Source organism: Hemibagrus wyckioides, linkage group LG13, assembly GCF_019097595.1.
Source record: "Hemibagrus wyckioides isolate EC202008001 linkage group LG13, SWU_Hwy_1.0, whole genome shotgun sequence".
NCBI classification, from domain to species: Eukaryota; Metazoa; Chordata; class Actinopteri; order Siluriformes; family Bagridae; genus Hemibagrus; species Hemibagrus wyckioides.
Genome location: NC_080722.1, coordinates 6,292,344 through 6,310,753, shown reverse-complemented (window position 1 = coordinate 6,310,753; position 18,410 = coordinate 6,292,344). Strand labels below are relative to the sequence as shown.

Sequence of the window (18,410 nt, the reverse complement as noted above, 5' to 3'; positions counted from 1 at the left end):
TCAAAAATGTAGCTGGATGAATAAACAGTGCACTGACTGAAGCAGCAGAGGCACACAGCTTAATTTAATTTACATCATAACATTGAGACAAACAGCATGGGTGATGTGTTGCTAATCATATTTAGCTCTTCCGAGCAGGTTTTACACTGTGCGAATACAGCGGTCAGACAAGATTATTTCTTTGCCATTTTTTTTACAAGATGATCCTAATAAAATCTTGGTTCAGTTCTTTGTTACAGACTGTATAAGAACGTTTACAGTTAGAAAATCTTTATTGTTTAAACTGTCATTAAGAATTAGTTTAAATAATGAAGATCGTCTAACTATAAACCAGCTATATATATATATATATATATATATATATATATATATATATATATATATATATATATTCAGGCATGAAGCAGGGTCTCAAGAAACTAGAACATTCTTCAACTTGAGCTTGAAGAAATAAGGCTATTTTTTGGTTTACATCATCAGGAAGCCATCCTCCTATTGGTGGCTTGAGGACCAACTCAGACTATTATATTTTAATTACCAAAAAAAAAAAAAAAAAAACTCGGACACTGCCAATACTTTGTCAAGTTGTCAGTCTAGTCGCAATGATACTAAACTGACCACATTATGGATTGTAAAGAATGTCAATATTAATAAAAGTGTTATAACACATAGATCAGAAAAAACTGTCCATACCAAAGAACCACAAATAAGTGCTTCACTACAAAGAGAAAATAATTTTTGGCAAATGGTCCGAGATGACATATTCCTCTAAAAAATGTGCGATTCCTGATTAAGAACATGAAACTTAGCAAAGTGTGTATGTTCAATCGTTGTGTGTTAAACCGCATTACATAAGAACATCAAATAGTTGTCCGTTCTTATACTGTAACCTATTATGTAACTATAATACAATTTATCCATTCAAATTTTTAGCTGATGTTTAGCAAATTTTACAGATTGTTCTTTGAAAGGTTTTTCACCCTGTGATTTGTCATGATGCTTTTGGAAATGATCCTCAAGCCCCTGTGTATCTGTCCATATGCTCACCGATGGGAGACTGAAAGCCTAATTAAATACTTATATATATAAAAAAAAAAATACTGGGAAACTCAAAATACATTCATGGATTTAAAGAAAAATAAAACACTTTCCAAAAAGACACATTTTATTGTACAAAGACCGGCCTCGCTGAATCATTTCCACATTTTGGGAATGGGAATAATTTACTTGGGGCCAAGCATGTCCTGGGGACGGACCCACTGTTCAAACTGCTCCTCCGTCAGATAACCCAGTTTGATGGCAACTGCTTTTAATGTTGAACCCTCTTTGTGGGCGGTTTTAGCGATGGTAGCAGCTTTGTCATAACCTGACAGAGAGAGAAAGACGGAAACAGAGCATAGGTTATTACATATTCTGGAAAGCACAACACAGCAACTTCCAAATAAAAGCTCATTACTCAATAGCTATTTCCACTTGGAAGCCAGATTATCACCAGCACCAGCATTTATGAAAGATCCTGACCTCTGCATGCTTTTAATCCAAGATGATTATCAAACATTACAAAATATCAGCTCTTGCTTTCTCGTGCGGTCTACACAGAGAACATGGTTCTACATTCAGACTTCTATACATTCCTGAGTGCAACACTTTCTACATGCTTCACTACTACATACAAACAGCACTACCCACATCGTTCCTCCCTCCTCACTCCAGTACAGATCATGTTATTTATAATTTTTATTATATCACACCATGAAAGGAAGCACTCTAAATTAGTAATGCATTCTAGCAAGTAAAAATAATTATATTCTTTAAAAAAAACACTGTATTTTTTACTACTTATTATTGTGACTATTACTTTTATTAATGATATGAAAGAAAATATTAAACTACATTTCTGCCTATTTAACACCACAAAATACTTGATATGAATAAAAAAAATTAATAAGGTACTGTAAGAGGCTATTAAATTGTGACATCATATCCTTCCCTGTGCTTTAATTACTGAACAATCTCTCTGGTGTATTCTAACTACCAGCAATTTAAATAATAATAATAATAATAATAATAATAATAATAATAATAATATTATTATTATTATTAACAACAACAATAATAATAATAATAAAAAACACCATATTCTGCTCATGTCTGTTAACACAATCCAGACTCAGGAACAAACAGGAACAAAGTCTCATGAAACTGAAATATTCTTCAGCTTGAGCTTATAAGTTATTATAAAAATATTTTTTGCATCATCAGATGCTGCCCAACAAGACGAACTCGGATTTTATGATTTTAATCAGACACTTTGTCATAAGTCATAGGTCTAGTCCCAGTGGTACTATCACAGTGTGTATTATAAGATCCAATAACAATACAGGTCCAAGAAACAATATAAAAAGGCTTTTTTTTTGTAGATTTGTGGCATATTGTCTAAGTGAGCTCACCCTTTTTTCCCCTAGTTTTTTGTTCTTGTTGACCTTATTGTCTACACTTACTCAGCCAGCATTAACAGCCCTCTAAACTAAGCCTTGTTAAAGTTTCCCACCCACGCAAGAACAAATACTCCTCATCCCATTAAAGCCTGTCCACTGTTCAATTCAGTTACTCCACCAGAAAATAATCAGGTTTGAATTTTTTCTCCAGTGGCTGGAAAAGTCATGTCCAGCAGTCTCAGATCTCTACACCAGAAGTGTCCAGTCTCATCTGCAACAATTCCCGCTGTGGTGGCAGGTTTTTAGTCCAACTAGGCACGGGATATACCGCTGAAGGCCAAGAAGAAGTGATTAAACTGGTGGAATCAGCTGTGTCTCCTGCAAAATAAAATACCTGCAGCTACGCCGGCCCTTGGCAGATAAGACTGGACACCAGTGTTCTACACCAGGCCAGTTATCCATGCCGGGTGTTTTAAAGAGTGTGTGTTAAGATTCTCAAAGGCTCTCGACAGCTGCTCGGGGACAGAACTAATGGCTGCTTGGGTGGGCCATGGCAAGAATAGGCAATGTGTCACTTCTGGATTTGCAAGTCTGATGAAGGTCCTGAGTAAGTGTGAAGGCCTGCTAGACTGAGTGAATATTAGCTGCTTCAATTTAACATACACACACCCACACCCACACACACACACACACAGTCTTAATCACTGTGGAAGTAGGAAGATATACTTATTTCTGAATGATATATTGGTTTCTGAATGTTGGTTTATTTTTTTGGGAAATTTTTTTTAATTTAATTTTTTGTAATCATTTGTTTATAGAAGTCAGTGTGGCGAGTTGCACACAAAATTGCAGGAGGGTGTAACTTCTTTTTTCCCTTATGACTGCATATTTTACCAAAACAAATCGGAAATGTGTTAAATTCCTTTTCTAGGCTTTCTGGTAATTATCTATATAATAGGTCAGGGGCCAATTTCAACAGAACTGCCTCTTAGACTATCGATATGTTTTTGTGAAACTGGAAGTGAATCTTTAAATCTGATTTTCTCTCTTTTCACATTTGGGAGGTTTTAAAATGCTAGACCTTTTACTTGTGAGGAGGATGTGTGCACAAGAGAAGTATATTTCAGTTCAGAACAGAATGTCTGTAGTTTTATTTATATAGTAGAACATGTCAATATTTCACCTTGTAAGCATGGTGAGCCTTTTCCCACACATTTCTGACTGATCTACTGCTTTTATATTGAAAGCATTTCGTCAATCCCAATGGGCCTTGGGCTCTTCTGAATAGTGGGAAATAAACACTAGGTGTGATTGACACTTGTGATATCATTAGGCAGATTCAGGACAGGAGGTGTGGATGCAGTGATGGGTTGTGTCACAAACCTCCCCCTCAGTTCAGTAATAGGCTCTTCCGGTCTTTTATACACACTTGTGTTGGTTAGGTGTGGGAAGCCCTCATATTAAAGTGAGAGTTGTTTTTCTTTGTGTCAGCAAATTGTGGCAAATGCTTCAGCTATGAGATGAGGAGTTCTGTCGGCATATCACACGTAAAAGATGCAGGTTAATAACCTAGAATGCTGACTGTGACATGGGGCTCTTGACCTCACTAAAGCTCTTGGGGCTGAATGAACACAAATTCTGCTACTGTTAGGCCCTTAAACACTCTCTGCTCTAGGGATGCTATATCATAGCTGCCCCTGGCCACTGACCCTAAGCTCTAAAGCTTGGATATGCGAAGAAAAAGTATTCCACTGTGCTGTAATGTATGTGTGGCAACTATAAAGGCTTCTTCTGCTATCATGTGGCTCTTAATTTTAGGCTTTGTTTTTGTTTTGTTTCCATTACCTGAAACTAACTTAGGCTCTAAGATGAGCAGCGACACACACAACAATAAATGTATAAAACTATATAGAAGAGTAAGGAAGCACTAACAAGAGAAGCTCGACATTGTTAACACTTGTGAAGGAGCGCCCTCTGGTGGTGGAGTGATGAGACTGTACTTGCCTATGTGAGGGTTGAGAGCCGTTACGAGCATCAGAGACTCGTTCATCAGTTTGTTGATTCGATCCGTGTTGGCCTGAATTCCAACCACACAGTTTTGTGTGAAGGAAACTGAGGCATCACCTAACAACCGGGCGGAGTTCAGCACATTCTTAATCTGTACAGAGAGACAGAGACGTACGTAAATGGTGATAAAGTTAAAATCCTAGACATGGTCGGTCTAAAAGTGTGTTTGTGTGTGGATTCGTCAGGTAGGAACCACAGCCTCAGAAAAACAGAGAAAAGGCACAATTGTATTTATATTGTGTTTTAGGTACGTAGCTATCAATTGGTTTGGTTTTCAAAATACAGTTTCAAATTTTTCAACATTATAAAAGGAGAACAAAAGCCCAGCACAGTCATTTAAAAGCAGCAGTAGAATATACATTATATCAAGGATTCTTGTGTGGTTAGAAAAGATGTATTCAATGTATATAAAGCTATCAACTCCTGAAATATAGGCTTCGATTCATTTGTTCAAGAAATAGCCACTAGAGTATAAATGAGGCACAAGTTTAAAAATAAATAAAACAAACAAACAAACTCATGACAAATCAGAATCCTGTGAGCTATTGTCCCCCAACATGTGTAATGTACTGTCATTAAGGTGAGGAAAAAAAAAAACTTTAAGGACATAATAAAATTGGAATAAAATACATAACGACAGAGATACCTACTGAAATCTAGTAATGTGAAATAGCTCTGATAACACATTGTCTTTTTTTTTAAAGGATGTTTTGTTGCTCTGCTCTGAAGTCAGACAGCAGGCGATCAAGGTTAGCGGACACAAAAAAGTATAAACAAGAAAACAATATAAAAATAAAAATATACAATATACAATATAAAAACTTTTTGTTGATCTTAAAGCTGCAGATATCTTTTCTGACTGACACTTAAATCATTCAATTCAAGAAACTGAATTTATCTGCGATTCCTGATACGAGCATCTGAACCGAAAGCCTGGAGTATTTGTTCCTTCCACCCTTATATGGCGATTATTTTGTATGTTAATGGTACCTTAGGTACTTTAGAAAGCAAAACTATTGGCAGGCTGAATAAATTAGATACCACAGCCACATGAACTGCAATTTTTCCTCTTTAGGTGTCTCATTCAACGGTACTCAAGTTGTTCTGAGTAACGTTTGCATGGTCTAAATGAAAAGAATTATTCAGAATCAGAGAAATATCTTTAGATAGATTCACATGGTTTTGCTGACTGGATTTTGCCCAATATTCGTTTCCATATATGGAAAAAATGTAAAAGCTTTCTCACCGCTTGTTGATTAATTAACAGAATGATCAAATGTTGTGGATATTCACTGCAGTTCTACATTGTTTATAGAAGTAACAGCAACGTGATAAAGCTAGTGAGCACTGCTGAATAATAAAAAAGCTGCACGGGTTTGTGGAGGCGGACGATACTAACGATCATCGGCTTGAACACGTTGAGCTCGAAGTGTCCGTTGCTGCCTCCGACTGTGACGGCCACGTGGTTCCCCATCACCTGAGCAGCTACCATGGTCATGGCCTCACACTGTGTGGGATTCACTTTACCTGTTTCAGAGACACACACAAACACATTAACAGCTGTTTTATCACCTAGAACATCTGCAGTTTTCAATTCATCCATCCACTGTACGATCTCTCACTATGGTGGTCTAAGCAAGCCGATATTACATAAATAATTCATACGCTAAATCAATGAATATTATTTTAATCCATTTTAAACAAAGATGTATTATTTCTTCAGTGTTTGAACCCACACTGTGTAGGATTACTTTTGTACAAAAGACAAAATTAGTTTACAGATACACTTTATGCCCTGAGATACTGCGAGTTACCATGACAACCATGTCATAGTAATTCACAGTCAGGGTCTTGAACTGGTTAAAATTTTCAATGCATATTCCATATGTCAGCTCAGATATGCAATAGCAAATGTAATTATTTCATGGCATGAACCAAGACTTCAGCAGGAAACATATGATTTGTGATTTGATTCCATCAGAAATGTACTATATATATATATATATATATATATATATATCTATATATATATATATATATATATATATATATATATATATATATATATATATATGTATAGAGAGAGAGAGAGAGAGAGAGAGAGAGAGAGAGAGAGAGAGAGAGATTATGAACTATAAAAATGTCAGAGTCTCATTTCTCATTTTCATGTGCTACTGAATGCTGTAAAGCGAATGAGGATCTTCGTGAGGCTCTTGCTCAGTCACTGCCCTTTACAGTGCTGCATTCTGTAGAGGTCAGAGGTCACAGAGAGTCTAAAAGGAGACTTGAAACTTTAGAACGGTTCCAAATTTGCAGAAGAAGAAGAGCGCAAACGACTGTACTGCACACGCTCAAAACAGGCCGGCTCACTCAGCAATACAAATGAATACTAAAAATGCTGATACCCTAATAGGAAAGCAAAAATACAAAGTAAAAACAAGTTTAAAAAACTAAATATCGATTTTAAAGATTTTTGCAGATGTTATATACTTCCTTAAAATATAAAAGTATATTTAAATAAAAAATGTTACTTAAAAATATTGTAAAATGAAAATAAAACAAAAAATAAAAATAAAAACAATTAAACGTACTAAAAAACTAAATAGCCTATAAATATTTCTTTTTTTAGTGATAAAATAAAGTGATGCTTTAGTAATAAAATAAAACTAACATATGGGATTGAAAATGTGAAACTGCAAAAATAACTATTGGGATTTTTATTAAAGCACATGAAGTTGTAATAATGTTTTATTCTTCTTATGAATAAAACATTGTTATTATTAAATATTCTTATTATTCTTAAAAATCTTTGAAAAAAGTATTTGAAAATATAAAAATATCTATGAAGGACATCCAAGATACAGAACACATAAAAAAAGCCGGGGGTAAGTAAGACTAATATCCAATCCCACTGCTTCCAGAGTCTTGTGATGTGATTGGTTGATGGGCTCGTCACTTACCAGGCATGATGCTGGAGCCGGGCTCGTTCTCTGGCAGGATGAGTTCTCCGAGGCCTGAGCGAGGGCCTGAGCCCAGGAAGCGGATGTCGTTGGCGATCTTCATCATGCTGACGGCCACCGTGTTCAAAGCTCCACTCAGCTCCACCAGGGCATCGTGGGCTGCCAGAGCCTCGAACTTATTTGGTGCAGTGACAAATGGTAGACCTGCAAATAATCACAATAACATGAGGTTTCTAAAGCATTTCATAAAGGACATACACACACTTTTAAGATAAAATGTCAGTTTATTTTTAGAAATATCATCATCATATGTTACCACAATATCCTTTTCAACTGACTGCATGCAAATTATCCAACAGTGTAAGAGGTGTGAAGCTATAAAAGTGAAAGTTCAGCATCAGAAACTATTCATTTTGTGCAAGATGCACATGGGATAAGGTTTACGAGATCTGAGGTAGTGTGTTAATCAAAATGTGTGTGTGTGTGTGTGTGTGTGTGTGTAACCTGTGAGTGCTGAGACTCGGTCAGCCACTTTCTCGGCAAACCCGATGCGAGTGTTTAGTCCTGTGCCCACTGCGGTGCCGCCTGCAGCCAGCTCATATACTCGGGGCATCGCCGCCTTCACACGTTCAATACTGTATTTTACCTGCTGCACGTAGCCTCCAAACTCCTACACACACACACACACACACACACACACACACACATAATGTTACCATTAATACTTCTCTTGTTATTTAAACATGTCTACAGTCACTACTCCTAATCTTGGTCGTCATAATCTTGGGTAAAGGCTTACTTATGCTTCGTTTACACATACAGCGAAAAAGCAACCTGAGGCAATTCATGCAACATGAGCTACAGTGACCGTGGTTGACTGTATGTGGGCGGGTCTAGCAACTCAACAAAGCTGAGAAAAGTTTAACGTTATGTAAATATTGAGCGAATCGGTGATGTGACTGCCAATGTTAGTGAAGACAGTCGAGTGTTTCTGATCCGTGGCAAAGACCACTCACTGCTTCTCCTTCATCTCATATGATAGGATGCAGATATACACTGCTGAATTGTACAAAAACACCAAATCCAACTCCAGAAAACTGATTTGTTGTCAAGCGGCCTGTTGAGAATATGTTTCTGACAGACACTACGAAGTATTTCTATAGGACCCCTCTACCCCACTCCTTTGCAACCTATCTACACATCAAATTCCTATATTCATGAGCTTTCAAATAATTTTCCATACAGTGTAACAGATCAGAATCTATTACTATAAAATGGGTGAATTTGAAAACAAAAATTCACATAGATTTTTTTTGTTCACCTGTCCGAGTGACAGAGGCACAGCATCCTGTGTGTGAGTGCGACCGATTTTGATGATGTCCTTAAACTCCTCAGCCTTGGCGGCGAGAGCATCGTGGAGCGCCTGCATGCCGGGCAGCAGCACCTCGTGCACTTCCTTAGCTGCAGCAATGTGCATGGCTGTGGGGAACGTGTCATTGGAGCTCTGAAACATGTACACACACACACACACACACACAAACATAAGTGAATGAAATAATGATTGTTAAAAGCCAGAGAAAATCAGCATCAAGAGATAGTTTAGAAAGTGCATTATACAATATTCAATCAACATAAACATGTTACATTTAAACCGTTTATTGGCAAATAAACTGTGTTCCAATTAAACAAATTCTAGTGAGTCACTCTAGAATTTCCATTTTATAATAATTATAATAATAATATTATTATTATTATTATTTTATAAGCATAAAATGCAGCTCAGAATGCTTCACAATAGAAAAAAGATAATATCCTGATAACAGCTAAACAATAGTAATACAACCAAAGATAAAAAATAAAATAAAATATGAAAAACAAAATATAAACAAATTTGTACAATCAAACAGATGTCAAATATCATTAAGAGATACAGAGGTTAAGGTTAGCTTTAAGCATAAAATTATTAAATGAAATGGACTGATGAATAAATGTGTTAAGCTGCTGTTTTAATATGTTTCTATATTTAGTCAAGGGTTAGGTGTATTTAAATAAAAACGCTGCTTAAAATAATTGTAACATAAAATAAAAACTTTTCAAAGTAAATACAAGCCTAGAAATATTAGTCTCTTTTTTTAAGTGTTGCTTTGATTAAAAAAAAAATTCTGAACAGATGGAATTAAAAATGTTAAAACTTATACTATGAAAAATTAACATGTAGATTTTTTAAAGCACTTAAAACTGAAAACACCACACTTATCAGATATTTATTTGTAAAACAATCTTAAAACCATTAATCGTTTTCCTTCCACTACACAATAATGTGCCACTTTGTGTTGGTCTATCACATAACCCCCCCCCCAAAAAAAATACATTTACGTTTGTGGTTGTAACGTGACAAAGGGGGTATGAATGCTTTTGCAAGGGACTGTATATTAGGATATAAGGATATTTGAGGATATTCACCCACCTGACTCTTGTTGACGTGGTCATTTGGATGCACGGGGTCTTTGCTGCCCAGTTTGCCCCCGAGGATCTCGATGGCCCGGTTGCTGATCACCTCGTTGACGTTCATGTTGGTCTGCGTTCCTGAGCCCGTCTGCCACACCACCAAGGGGAAGTGCTCATCCAGTTTCCCAGCAGACACCTGGGCATGAAGGCACAGTTTGAGTTGGAGATACCTCAACATCAAGGTTGGAGATACCTCAACATCAAGGTTGGAGATACCTCAACATCAAGGTTGGAGATACCTCAACATCAAGGTTGGAGATACCTCAACATCAAGGTTGGAGATACCTCAACATCAAGGTTGTCTGCTTCCACAGACTGAGAAAGTGCAGCAAAGAGTGAGCAAGTGATTTTCTAGGCTGAAAAAAAGTGATATTGTAAACCGGAAAAGTGATCTTGTTGATGGGGAAAAAAGTGATCTTGTAGACTGAAAAAAAAAAGTGATCTTGTAGACTGAACAAAGTGATCTTGTAGATGGAGAAAAGTGATCTTGTAGATTGAAAGAAATTCTTGTAGACCAAAAAAAAGTGATCTTGTAGACTGGAAAAAAAAAAGATCCTGTAGAAGGTAAAGAAAAAAAATTCTTGTAGACCAAAAAAAAATGTGATCTTGTAGACTGGTAAAAAAAAGTGATCTTCCAGACTGAAAAAAGTGATATTGTAGACTGAACAAAGTGATCTTGTAGATGGGGAAAAGTGATCTTGTAGATTGAAAAAAATTCTTGTAGACCAAAAAAAAGTGATCTTGTAGACCGGGAAAAAAGTAATCTTGCAGACCAAAGGGAAAAAAAGTGATCTTGTAGACCGAACACAGAACATCATAGCAAGAGAAACAGCATTTGGCGTGGCTTTGTGAGGAATAACTCACTTGAAGATGTACTGTTACAAAACAAAAACAAAAATAAAAAAATAAACCCACAATTGGGTGGTTTGATGCAGCTTAATGTTTTGTTCTCTGTGATGGGAAAACAGTAGTACAAGTATTTCACAACATGTCCTACTGTGTATGGTTATGCATCTGACAAATACAATTTGAGCTTGAATAGCAGTGAAATTTACCCAAAGAAACCCTACAATAATAAACTGATGTCACTTAACAGTTTTCTGTTAAGAGCTGTGAGATTTTCCAGTACCTCATCTGCAGCCTGCACAATAGCGTCAGCGATCTTTGTGTCCAAGCCGTAGTCCTTATTCACCTCAGCTGCTGCTCTCTTCAGAATGCCAAATGCTTTAATCACCTGGATCTGAAACACACACACACACACACACACAGGTGTTTACTTCAGTTGTTGTATTGATACACAGAAAAGAAAAATGTGCTGGAGTCTAAAACAACACACTATTGTTTAACTACAACACAAAATCTTTGCATGTTTTTCCCTCTCGCTTCAGGACTTACCGGCATCCTCTCGGTCACGCCACCGATTTTGAAGTTCATGGTGGATCTCACAGTTTGAGCTCCGTAGTATTTATCACTCGGGACTTTCAGCTCCCCAAAAGTGTCCTTTTCAATTCTGTAAGACTCCGAACTCGCCTAAGAAATAAAGTTAGAAAGATGATGAGCTTGCTGTGCAGATAATTAGATATATACAATATACTGACAAACATTTTGGGACACCCCTCCAAATCACTGTATTCAGGTGTTGTTTTTCAGGGGTTGGGCTCGGCCCCTTAGTTCCAGTGAAAGGAACTCTTAATGCTTCAGCTTCATACCAAGACATTTAGGACAATTTCATGGTCCCGACTTTATGGGAAAGGTTTGGGGATGACCCCTTCCTGTTCCAACATGACTGCACACCAGTGCACAAAGCAAGGTCCATAAAGACATGGATGAAAGAGTTGGTGTGGAGGAACTTGACCGGCCTGCACAGAGTCCTGACCTCAACCTGATAGAACACCTTTGGGATAAATTAGAGTGGAGACTACGAGCCAGGCCTTCTCGTCCAACATCAGTGTCTGACCTGACAAATGTGCTTTTAGTGGAATGGTCAAAAATTCCCATAAACACACTCCTAAACCTTGTGGAAAGCTGTTATAGCTGCAAACTGTGGGACAACTCCATATTAAATTCATGTGCATTTAAAGGCAGACATCCCAGGACTTTTGGCAATATAGTGTATATTTAAAAAATGCTCACTGCTCTGATGTCTGTGGATCATGATGTAATAAAAAATATAAATATATCTTAGACATCAAGTGCACTTACTGTCCTACTGAGGAACCCGTATTTTTTATTGTCTTAACTTCAGACTCTCTTGTGATTATAAATATCTCATTTGTGAGAGAATCCTGGCCAAAAATGGCTAAAATAATGGCTAAATATACACTAAGTTACACACTTTAGTAAAACAATTATGAATTAGAATTAAATCATAATGAGTAACAACGCACGCACGCAAGCACGGGCGCGCGCACGCAGACAGGCAGGCAGGCACGCGCGCACGCGCACACAGTATTTACAACTCCTAAAATTTGGATTAAATTCATTATATTCAGAAAAACTGAACATGAAGACTAGCTATAATACAATATCAGTTTTATGATATATTACGTCGTAAATATACTTTGAGATATCGCCAGAACTGTGATATATTATAAAAAGCATTTAGAAGTTCGATACGATGTAAAAACTTTTTTTAATGAGTCTTGAACACTACGATGCATTACTTTTTTTTGATTAAATGTAGGTGTTTTTTTTAAATGGCTAAAATAGCAAATGTTCAAAATATCCGATTTTAAGGAAAGATAAAATAACTGTTTTCGCATTTGCTTAATGAAGTTACAAAATCAGCTGCAATCAGACTTTGACCTTGTAACCAACTTTTAACATTTCTATCAAGCATGTCACATACCAACTTGTGCACTCACTCATATCTGACTCAATTAAATAATAAATAAAATTATCTCCAAAATATAAACTAAAATCAAACACACAACCAGGCTAATACGATTAATTCACTCTATGCTAGTTTGCTAAACAGATATTCTACCCGTTTTCGACAAATCCCACCCTCTTAACCAATGATTGGCTAAACCACTTTTCTACCTGCAAGACGATTGGTTGACATCGCCAACTCATTGCCAGTTTGGTGATGAATACCCAATCAAAACAAAGAAGGTGGGACTTGTAGGAAAACGGGTATGGTTTTTAAATATCATCTATGCTAGTCCAGCCAATGGAAAAAGGTCATCTGCAGCTATACAGGAACCTTGACGCTGTATTTAAACACGATAAAATATGCGCTTACCATCCTGAAGCAGCTGTATGATAATCCTGGTGCCCGGCTGTTGATTTTAGTGGCAGCACAACGCGGAAGAGCCGAGGCGCAGCTGTTAAATCGCTGCAGGTTTCTGAGCGCGGTGCGGTACATGGTGGTGGTTAGCTCAAGTTCAGACACAGGGGCGGAACCATCGTGAGCCAACCAGCATGGATATAACTGGGGCGGACACATATAATGGAGGCACCGGGTGCGTCCCAAACCGACTCACTTGTTTGTATTTGTAGTGCGCGCTGTTGTGGTCAGAAGTGCACGAGTAAATAAACTTGTTTAATTTGAGTCTAGTTATGTTTTAAATCACAAACTCAGTACTTCTCACATAAAATGACGCCTGTATGTTTGCTTTTTATCAAGTGCAAGTTCACCTATATTCATGTTATTAATCTCTGAAACCACAAGTAGTCGTATTCCAGGTCAAACACGAGTCAAAAAGCAGTGTAAACACCAGGAAGAATCAATTTCTGAAAAATCAGTACATTAATGAAGCATTACACTATGTAACACGATTTTTGTTCCTGGGTAGTGAATGACATTTTCCAATTAATAGCCATTAAGCCCCTTGAAGTTTGGCTTTGGGCTTTTAAGAGGACGGAAAACTTAGAATTAGCCCAGTTACAGAAATGAATAGAAAATTCTGGAATATTCTATCCAGAACATTCCAAAATAATCTAGAAAGTTCATGAAAAATCTAAACTGCTCTAAAAACATGGCACAAACTTCTAGAATATTCCAGAAAAAGAGACCTTGATTTTCTCCAAATTTCTTGTTTGTCTTTTTTTTCCCCCAAGAACTTCCTCAATTTTATGGATGATTCTAGAAAAATGGGTGGCTATCAGAAACATTCCAGAGAGTTCTACCTCATTTTTAAAGGGAGTTACATTTTCGAAGTTTCATTGCAATTCAAGAGGTTTTTTTGGAAAGTATAATTTAGCTCTTTTTCACATGTTTAGAGAAATATGAGAATTTGAGAATTCCATTGCCCCGAACCCAAACCTTCATGGCTAAGATGGTTTTTTTCTCTTTATTTGGGTTAAAAAGAATGGGGAAATAACACTTATTTTCCAGGAAAAGTAAAAATTTGTTACATAGTGTTATCTCAGTGTGTATATCATTTAGCATGGCCAAAAGTATGTGAAAACTGTCACGCTTATACAATTTTTTTTCCCTAAACCGTTGCTACCAAGATTTAAGCAATTGTATAGAATTTTTTACATTTCTGGCATTGGGCACACTTTTGTTATATTTTTATACAACTGAGCAATCAAGGGTTAAGGGCCTTGCTCAAGGGCCCAGCAAAAGCAGCTTGGTGGAACTGGAATTTAAACTCACAACTTTCTAATCAGTAAGTCAACGCCTTAACCACGTAGCTACTACATCCCCACAGTTTGAGCTTGCTAGTATTTATCACTCAGGACTTTCAGCTCTGTAAATGTGTCCTTTTCAATTCTGTAAGAGTCCAAACTTGCCTAAGAGACAACATTACTCAATTTTTGTGGCTCAAGTGGTTAAGACTCTGGGTCATTGACCGGAAGATCGGGGGTTCAAGCCCCAGCACCGCCAAGTTGCCACTGTTGGGCCCTTGAGCAAGGCCTTTAGCCCTCTCTGCTCCAGGGGCGCTGTATCATGGCTGACCCTGTGCTCTGACCCCCACCTCCAAGGATGGGATATTTGAAAAAAGAATTTCACTGTGCTGTAATGTATATGTGACAAATAAAGGCTATTTTGTTTGCTGTAGCATTACAATTTCCCTTTACTGGAACTAAGAAGCACAAATCAGTTCCAGCATGACAATACTCTCATGCACAATACAAGGAGTAAAAGAATTCATGTTCTGCACAGAGCCCTGACCTCAATCCCACTGAACTCTTTTGGGATAAATTGGAACACTGCCTGCACCCCAGACCTCCTCCTCTGACAACAGTACCAACCTCTTGCAGTTAAATGAACACAAATCACCACAACCACGGAAATCCGTCAAAAAAAAAAAGGATCTTATTACAGCAGAAAAGAGAAACAACATCTGGAATGGAATGTTTAATAAGCACATATGGGTGTTATGGTTAAATTTTTGACCAGGCAGATGCTGAAACAGAGAGATTTAATATCATCACAAGTGCATGAATGTGCTTATAGAAAACAAACAAGTGTGTACAGTAGTGCTGGTTCTCTTCTACACAAGTGAACATGAATTATGACACAATTTATGCTTATAGTCTGTGAATTATTTTGAGGATTGGTTTTTATAAGTCTAGAAAATTATGCCGAACAAAACTGGTAGTTAAACTTTCCTTACTCTTTAGTCACTTTATGTGGGAGGGGGAGAGCTGGTGTAATGAGCTTCAGGTGTGGGTAACTAGTCAAACGAATAGTGAGGTATAAGTAGTGGTTGCGGCGATGAGTGGGGAGTTTAGTTTGTTACTGAAGGTATGTTTAATGTGCAGTCTTTTCTCTGTCTTACACCTTTCATCCAGGTATGTTAATTTAAATGTCTTATCTTGTTTGTGTTGAATGTGTGTGATAAATTGGCACAATGTCCTGCTTATGTGATAGCTTTTCAGCCAGGGTGATTAACTGACAGTGTTTCCACACACTGGGGGAAAGAGGGGCAGAAAGTATTTACTATTGCAGTACCTCCTAGGGGCTGACTGCTATGTATGAGTGTTGAATAACTGGTAAATTATAAATGTTTTTTTATTAAAGTTGATTTATGAGAACACTTTGTTGCTGTGGGTAATACTTGTGGCTTTTGTTTTTAGTATTTTCAATGTATTCTGAGTTTGGACATGAGAATGAGCACCTAGATTTGGTAACTGTGGTTTACTGCAGTGGACTTTCAATAAAGTATGTTGTCTTGTTGCCCATTTGTATAATTACGTGACTGGTAAATAATGAGTGGTTTATTTTTCTTAAAGGAGGCAGACCAACCACTGTATCTATTTAGTCATGTCCTGTGTTTTATCTTTTATTGAATTGTATTAAATATTGTTTGTATTTTGATCATGTGATTTCTCTCCTCAAATTAGTGTTTTGTACAGGGCTGGGCCTGCAGTGATGCTTGGCCTCCTCTGCTGTAGGTGATCCCTGTGGGGTGGCACAAGCTGAGTGTTGTGTATCAGACCGTTGGCACTGTAGTGGTGAATATAAGATTGGTTTGGTTGCAGTGCATGCAGGGTTCTTTCTTTCCTCTCTTACAGGTGGTACATGCAAGCAGGTCCAACCCTTCTTGGAGTCTTGAGGAGGCTGCTTATTCTTATGGCTTTTTTTACTATTGATGCTGTTTTTAATTGGTGTTTTTTAATTCTGAGGGTCCATGCTAGGACAAAGTTGGGATATTTTGCTACATATTGAGTTTGAGCTCTTTGTACCAGAGTACTGTGACTTTGGGGAGGTTCCTCCTGCCTTTGTTAGAAGGTGGCATAGTCAACTTGTATCTCCGATACTACATTTATATACCTCATAGCTTTTTACTTCTTTGAATTACTGCTTTTGACATTAAAAATTTGGAAATATTTCTGAAAAATTAAATTGAGAAGTGCTGCTAGTCTGTTCTAACACAGTAACTCTCTGCTACTAGACAGTGTTACCAGACTGGACTGAAGATTTCCAGCTTAACTACAGCTTAAACCCTGCCCATTTTTAAAAAAAAAAAATTGCCAGCCCACATGCATACTGTGATAACTAATACAATAACAAACAGAAAACCCCAAACAAGTTGGTTAGTGCAAAGGGCACCATTTAGACACTATTAAAAAGGTAAGTGTGATTATATTCTGCTATAAAATTCTTATACACCTCGTGTGGGTGGGTGGGACTTAATGCAGAGAATCTTCACAGAACTGATGAACGTCTCTTGAAATATCATAGAACGGGTCGCTCTCCCATTCTTTTCAGTAGGACTTTCTATATTTACGTCACTTTGATGGACTTTGACGCATGATGACACCAAAAGCTTTGTTAACTGTGATATTGGCTTAACGAGTACAACAATTACAACAACCTGCCAATCAGGATCGATTTTTTTTTCCCAGGTTAGACGTGACCAAAAGGAGCCCAATCGGGCGGGAACTCGTCCAATCTGGCAACACTGACACTAGATAGTGTAAAGTCCGGAAGTTGTAGTTGATTTTAAGACACATAAACGATTGTTCTGGGGGGGAAACAATTAGAAGTAACACAAAAGCGACACGTCAAAGTTAAAGACTTGACGTTCACATGACATCAAAAAAAAGTGTTCATTAATGAAATGTCACGTGATTCGTATTACAGCATTTTATTAACGGAGCAAAACAAAAATTAAGAACACAAAACACCAAAACTTTCCCCACACCGGGGAAATTAACATTACAGCAACTCGATTATTTATTTATTACATGCACCTACAATAAATTCATGTTTGGTGAAAGGAATATTCCATGTGATATTTGCTTTGGTTCTACTGTTTCAGTTCAATTAAAATGTATTTCTACAGCACTTAACACTGATGATCAAATAGCAGCGTAAGAGATTTATATAAATTAGACACGAGATTATAATATATAAATTTATCCATAATGAAGAAGCCAGAGGTGATGGTGGGAGAAACTTTGAAATTTTCTTTATAAATCATTTCTCCTCTTATCTTATAGTCACGAAGTGCAGTTGTGTAAACAGGAACTTGTGAGCTTCTGAGCAAATTACAGTATGGAAATGAGCATTGAAAGAGTCGTTTCTGAATTTGTTGAAGTTATCCGATGTTCAATGAGTGAGACTTGAGAGTAAAACTGTTAATAGTCAAAACGATTGTTTGGTGATTTCACGGTGTTGTGACCGGATACACAAGGTTTTATGAGTACATGCAGTCATGTGAAGGCCATTTTTAATGAAACTGGACAAATTAATTGGGATAAAAACTAAGAATATTTGAAAAATGAACAAGAAGGAAAAGAAGTTATGTAAAATATTCTCCTCGATTTTTACTTTTAATTTTTTTTTTTACATATTAAAAACAAATAAACAAATGCTTTACTGCTTTATTATAATTTTTATTTTCAATTTATTTTATTTGAATGAATAAATTTGTGCTTGTTTATTTGTTTAACTGAAATTCAAAGCCACAGTATTATCACAATTTGAGGTAAAGAAGTCTTCATGGATTGTGTGATCTTCAGTGTTCACTGATTGCAC

General features: G+C 36.9%; 1 protein-coding gene across 1 annotated transcript; it reads right to left on the bottom strand.

Moving 5' to 3' along the window:
* Positions 1–1,112: 1,112 nt before the first annotated feature.
* Positions 1,113–13,382, bottom strand: fh (fumarate hydratase). The gene is made up of 10 exons (XM_058406573.1): positions 13,218–13,382; positions 11,369–11,503; positions 11,103–11,213; positions 9,933–10,109; positions 8,787–8,969; positions 7,970–8,135; positions 7,466–7,669; positions 5,905–6,032; positions 4,443–4,596; positions 1,113–1,366 (listed from the first exon to the last, which is right to left on the bottom strand). The coding sequence occupies exons 1-10, from the start codon at positions 13,338–13,340 to the stop codon at positions 1,224–1,226; spliced, it is 1,524 nt and encodes a 507-aa protein (XP_058262556.1). The 5' UTR covers positions 13,341–13,382; the 3' UTR covers positions 1,113–1,223.
* Positions 13,383–18,410: the final 5,028 nt, after the last annotated feature.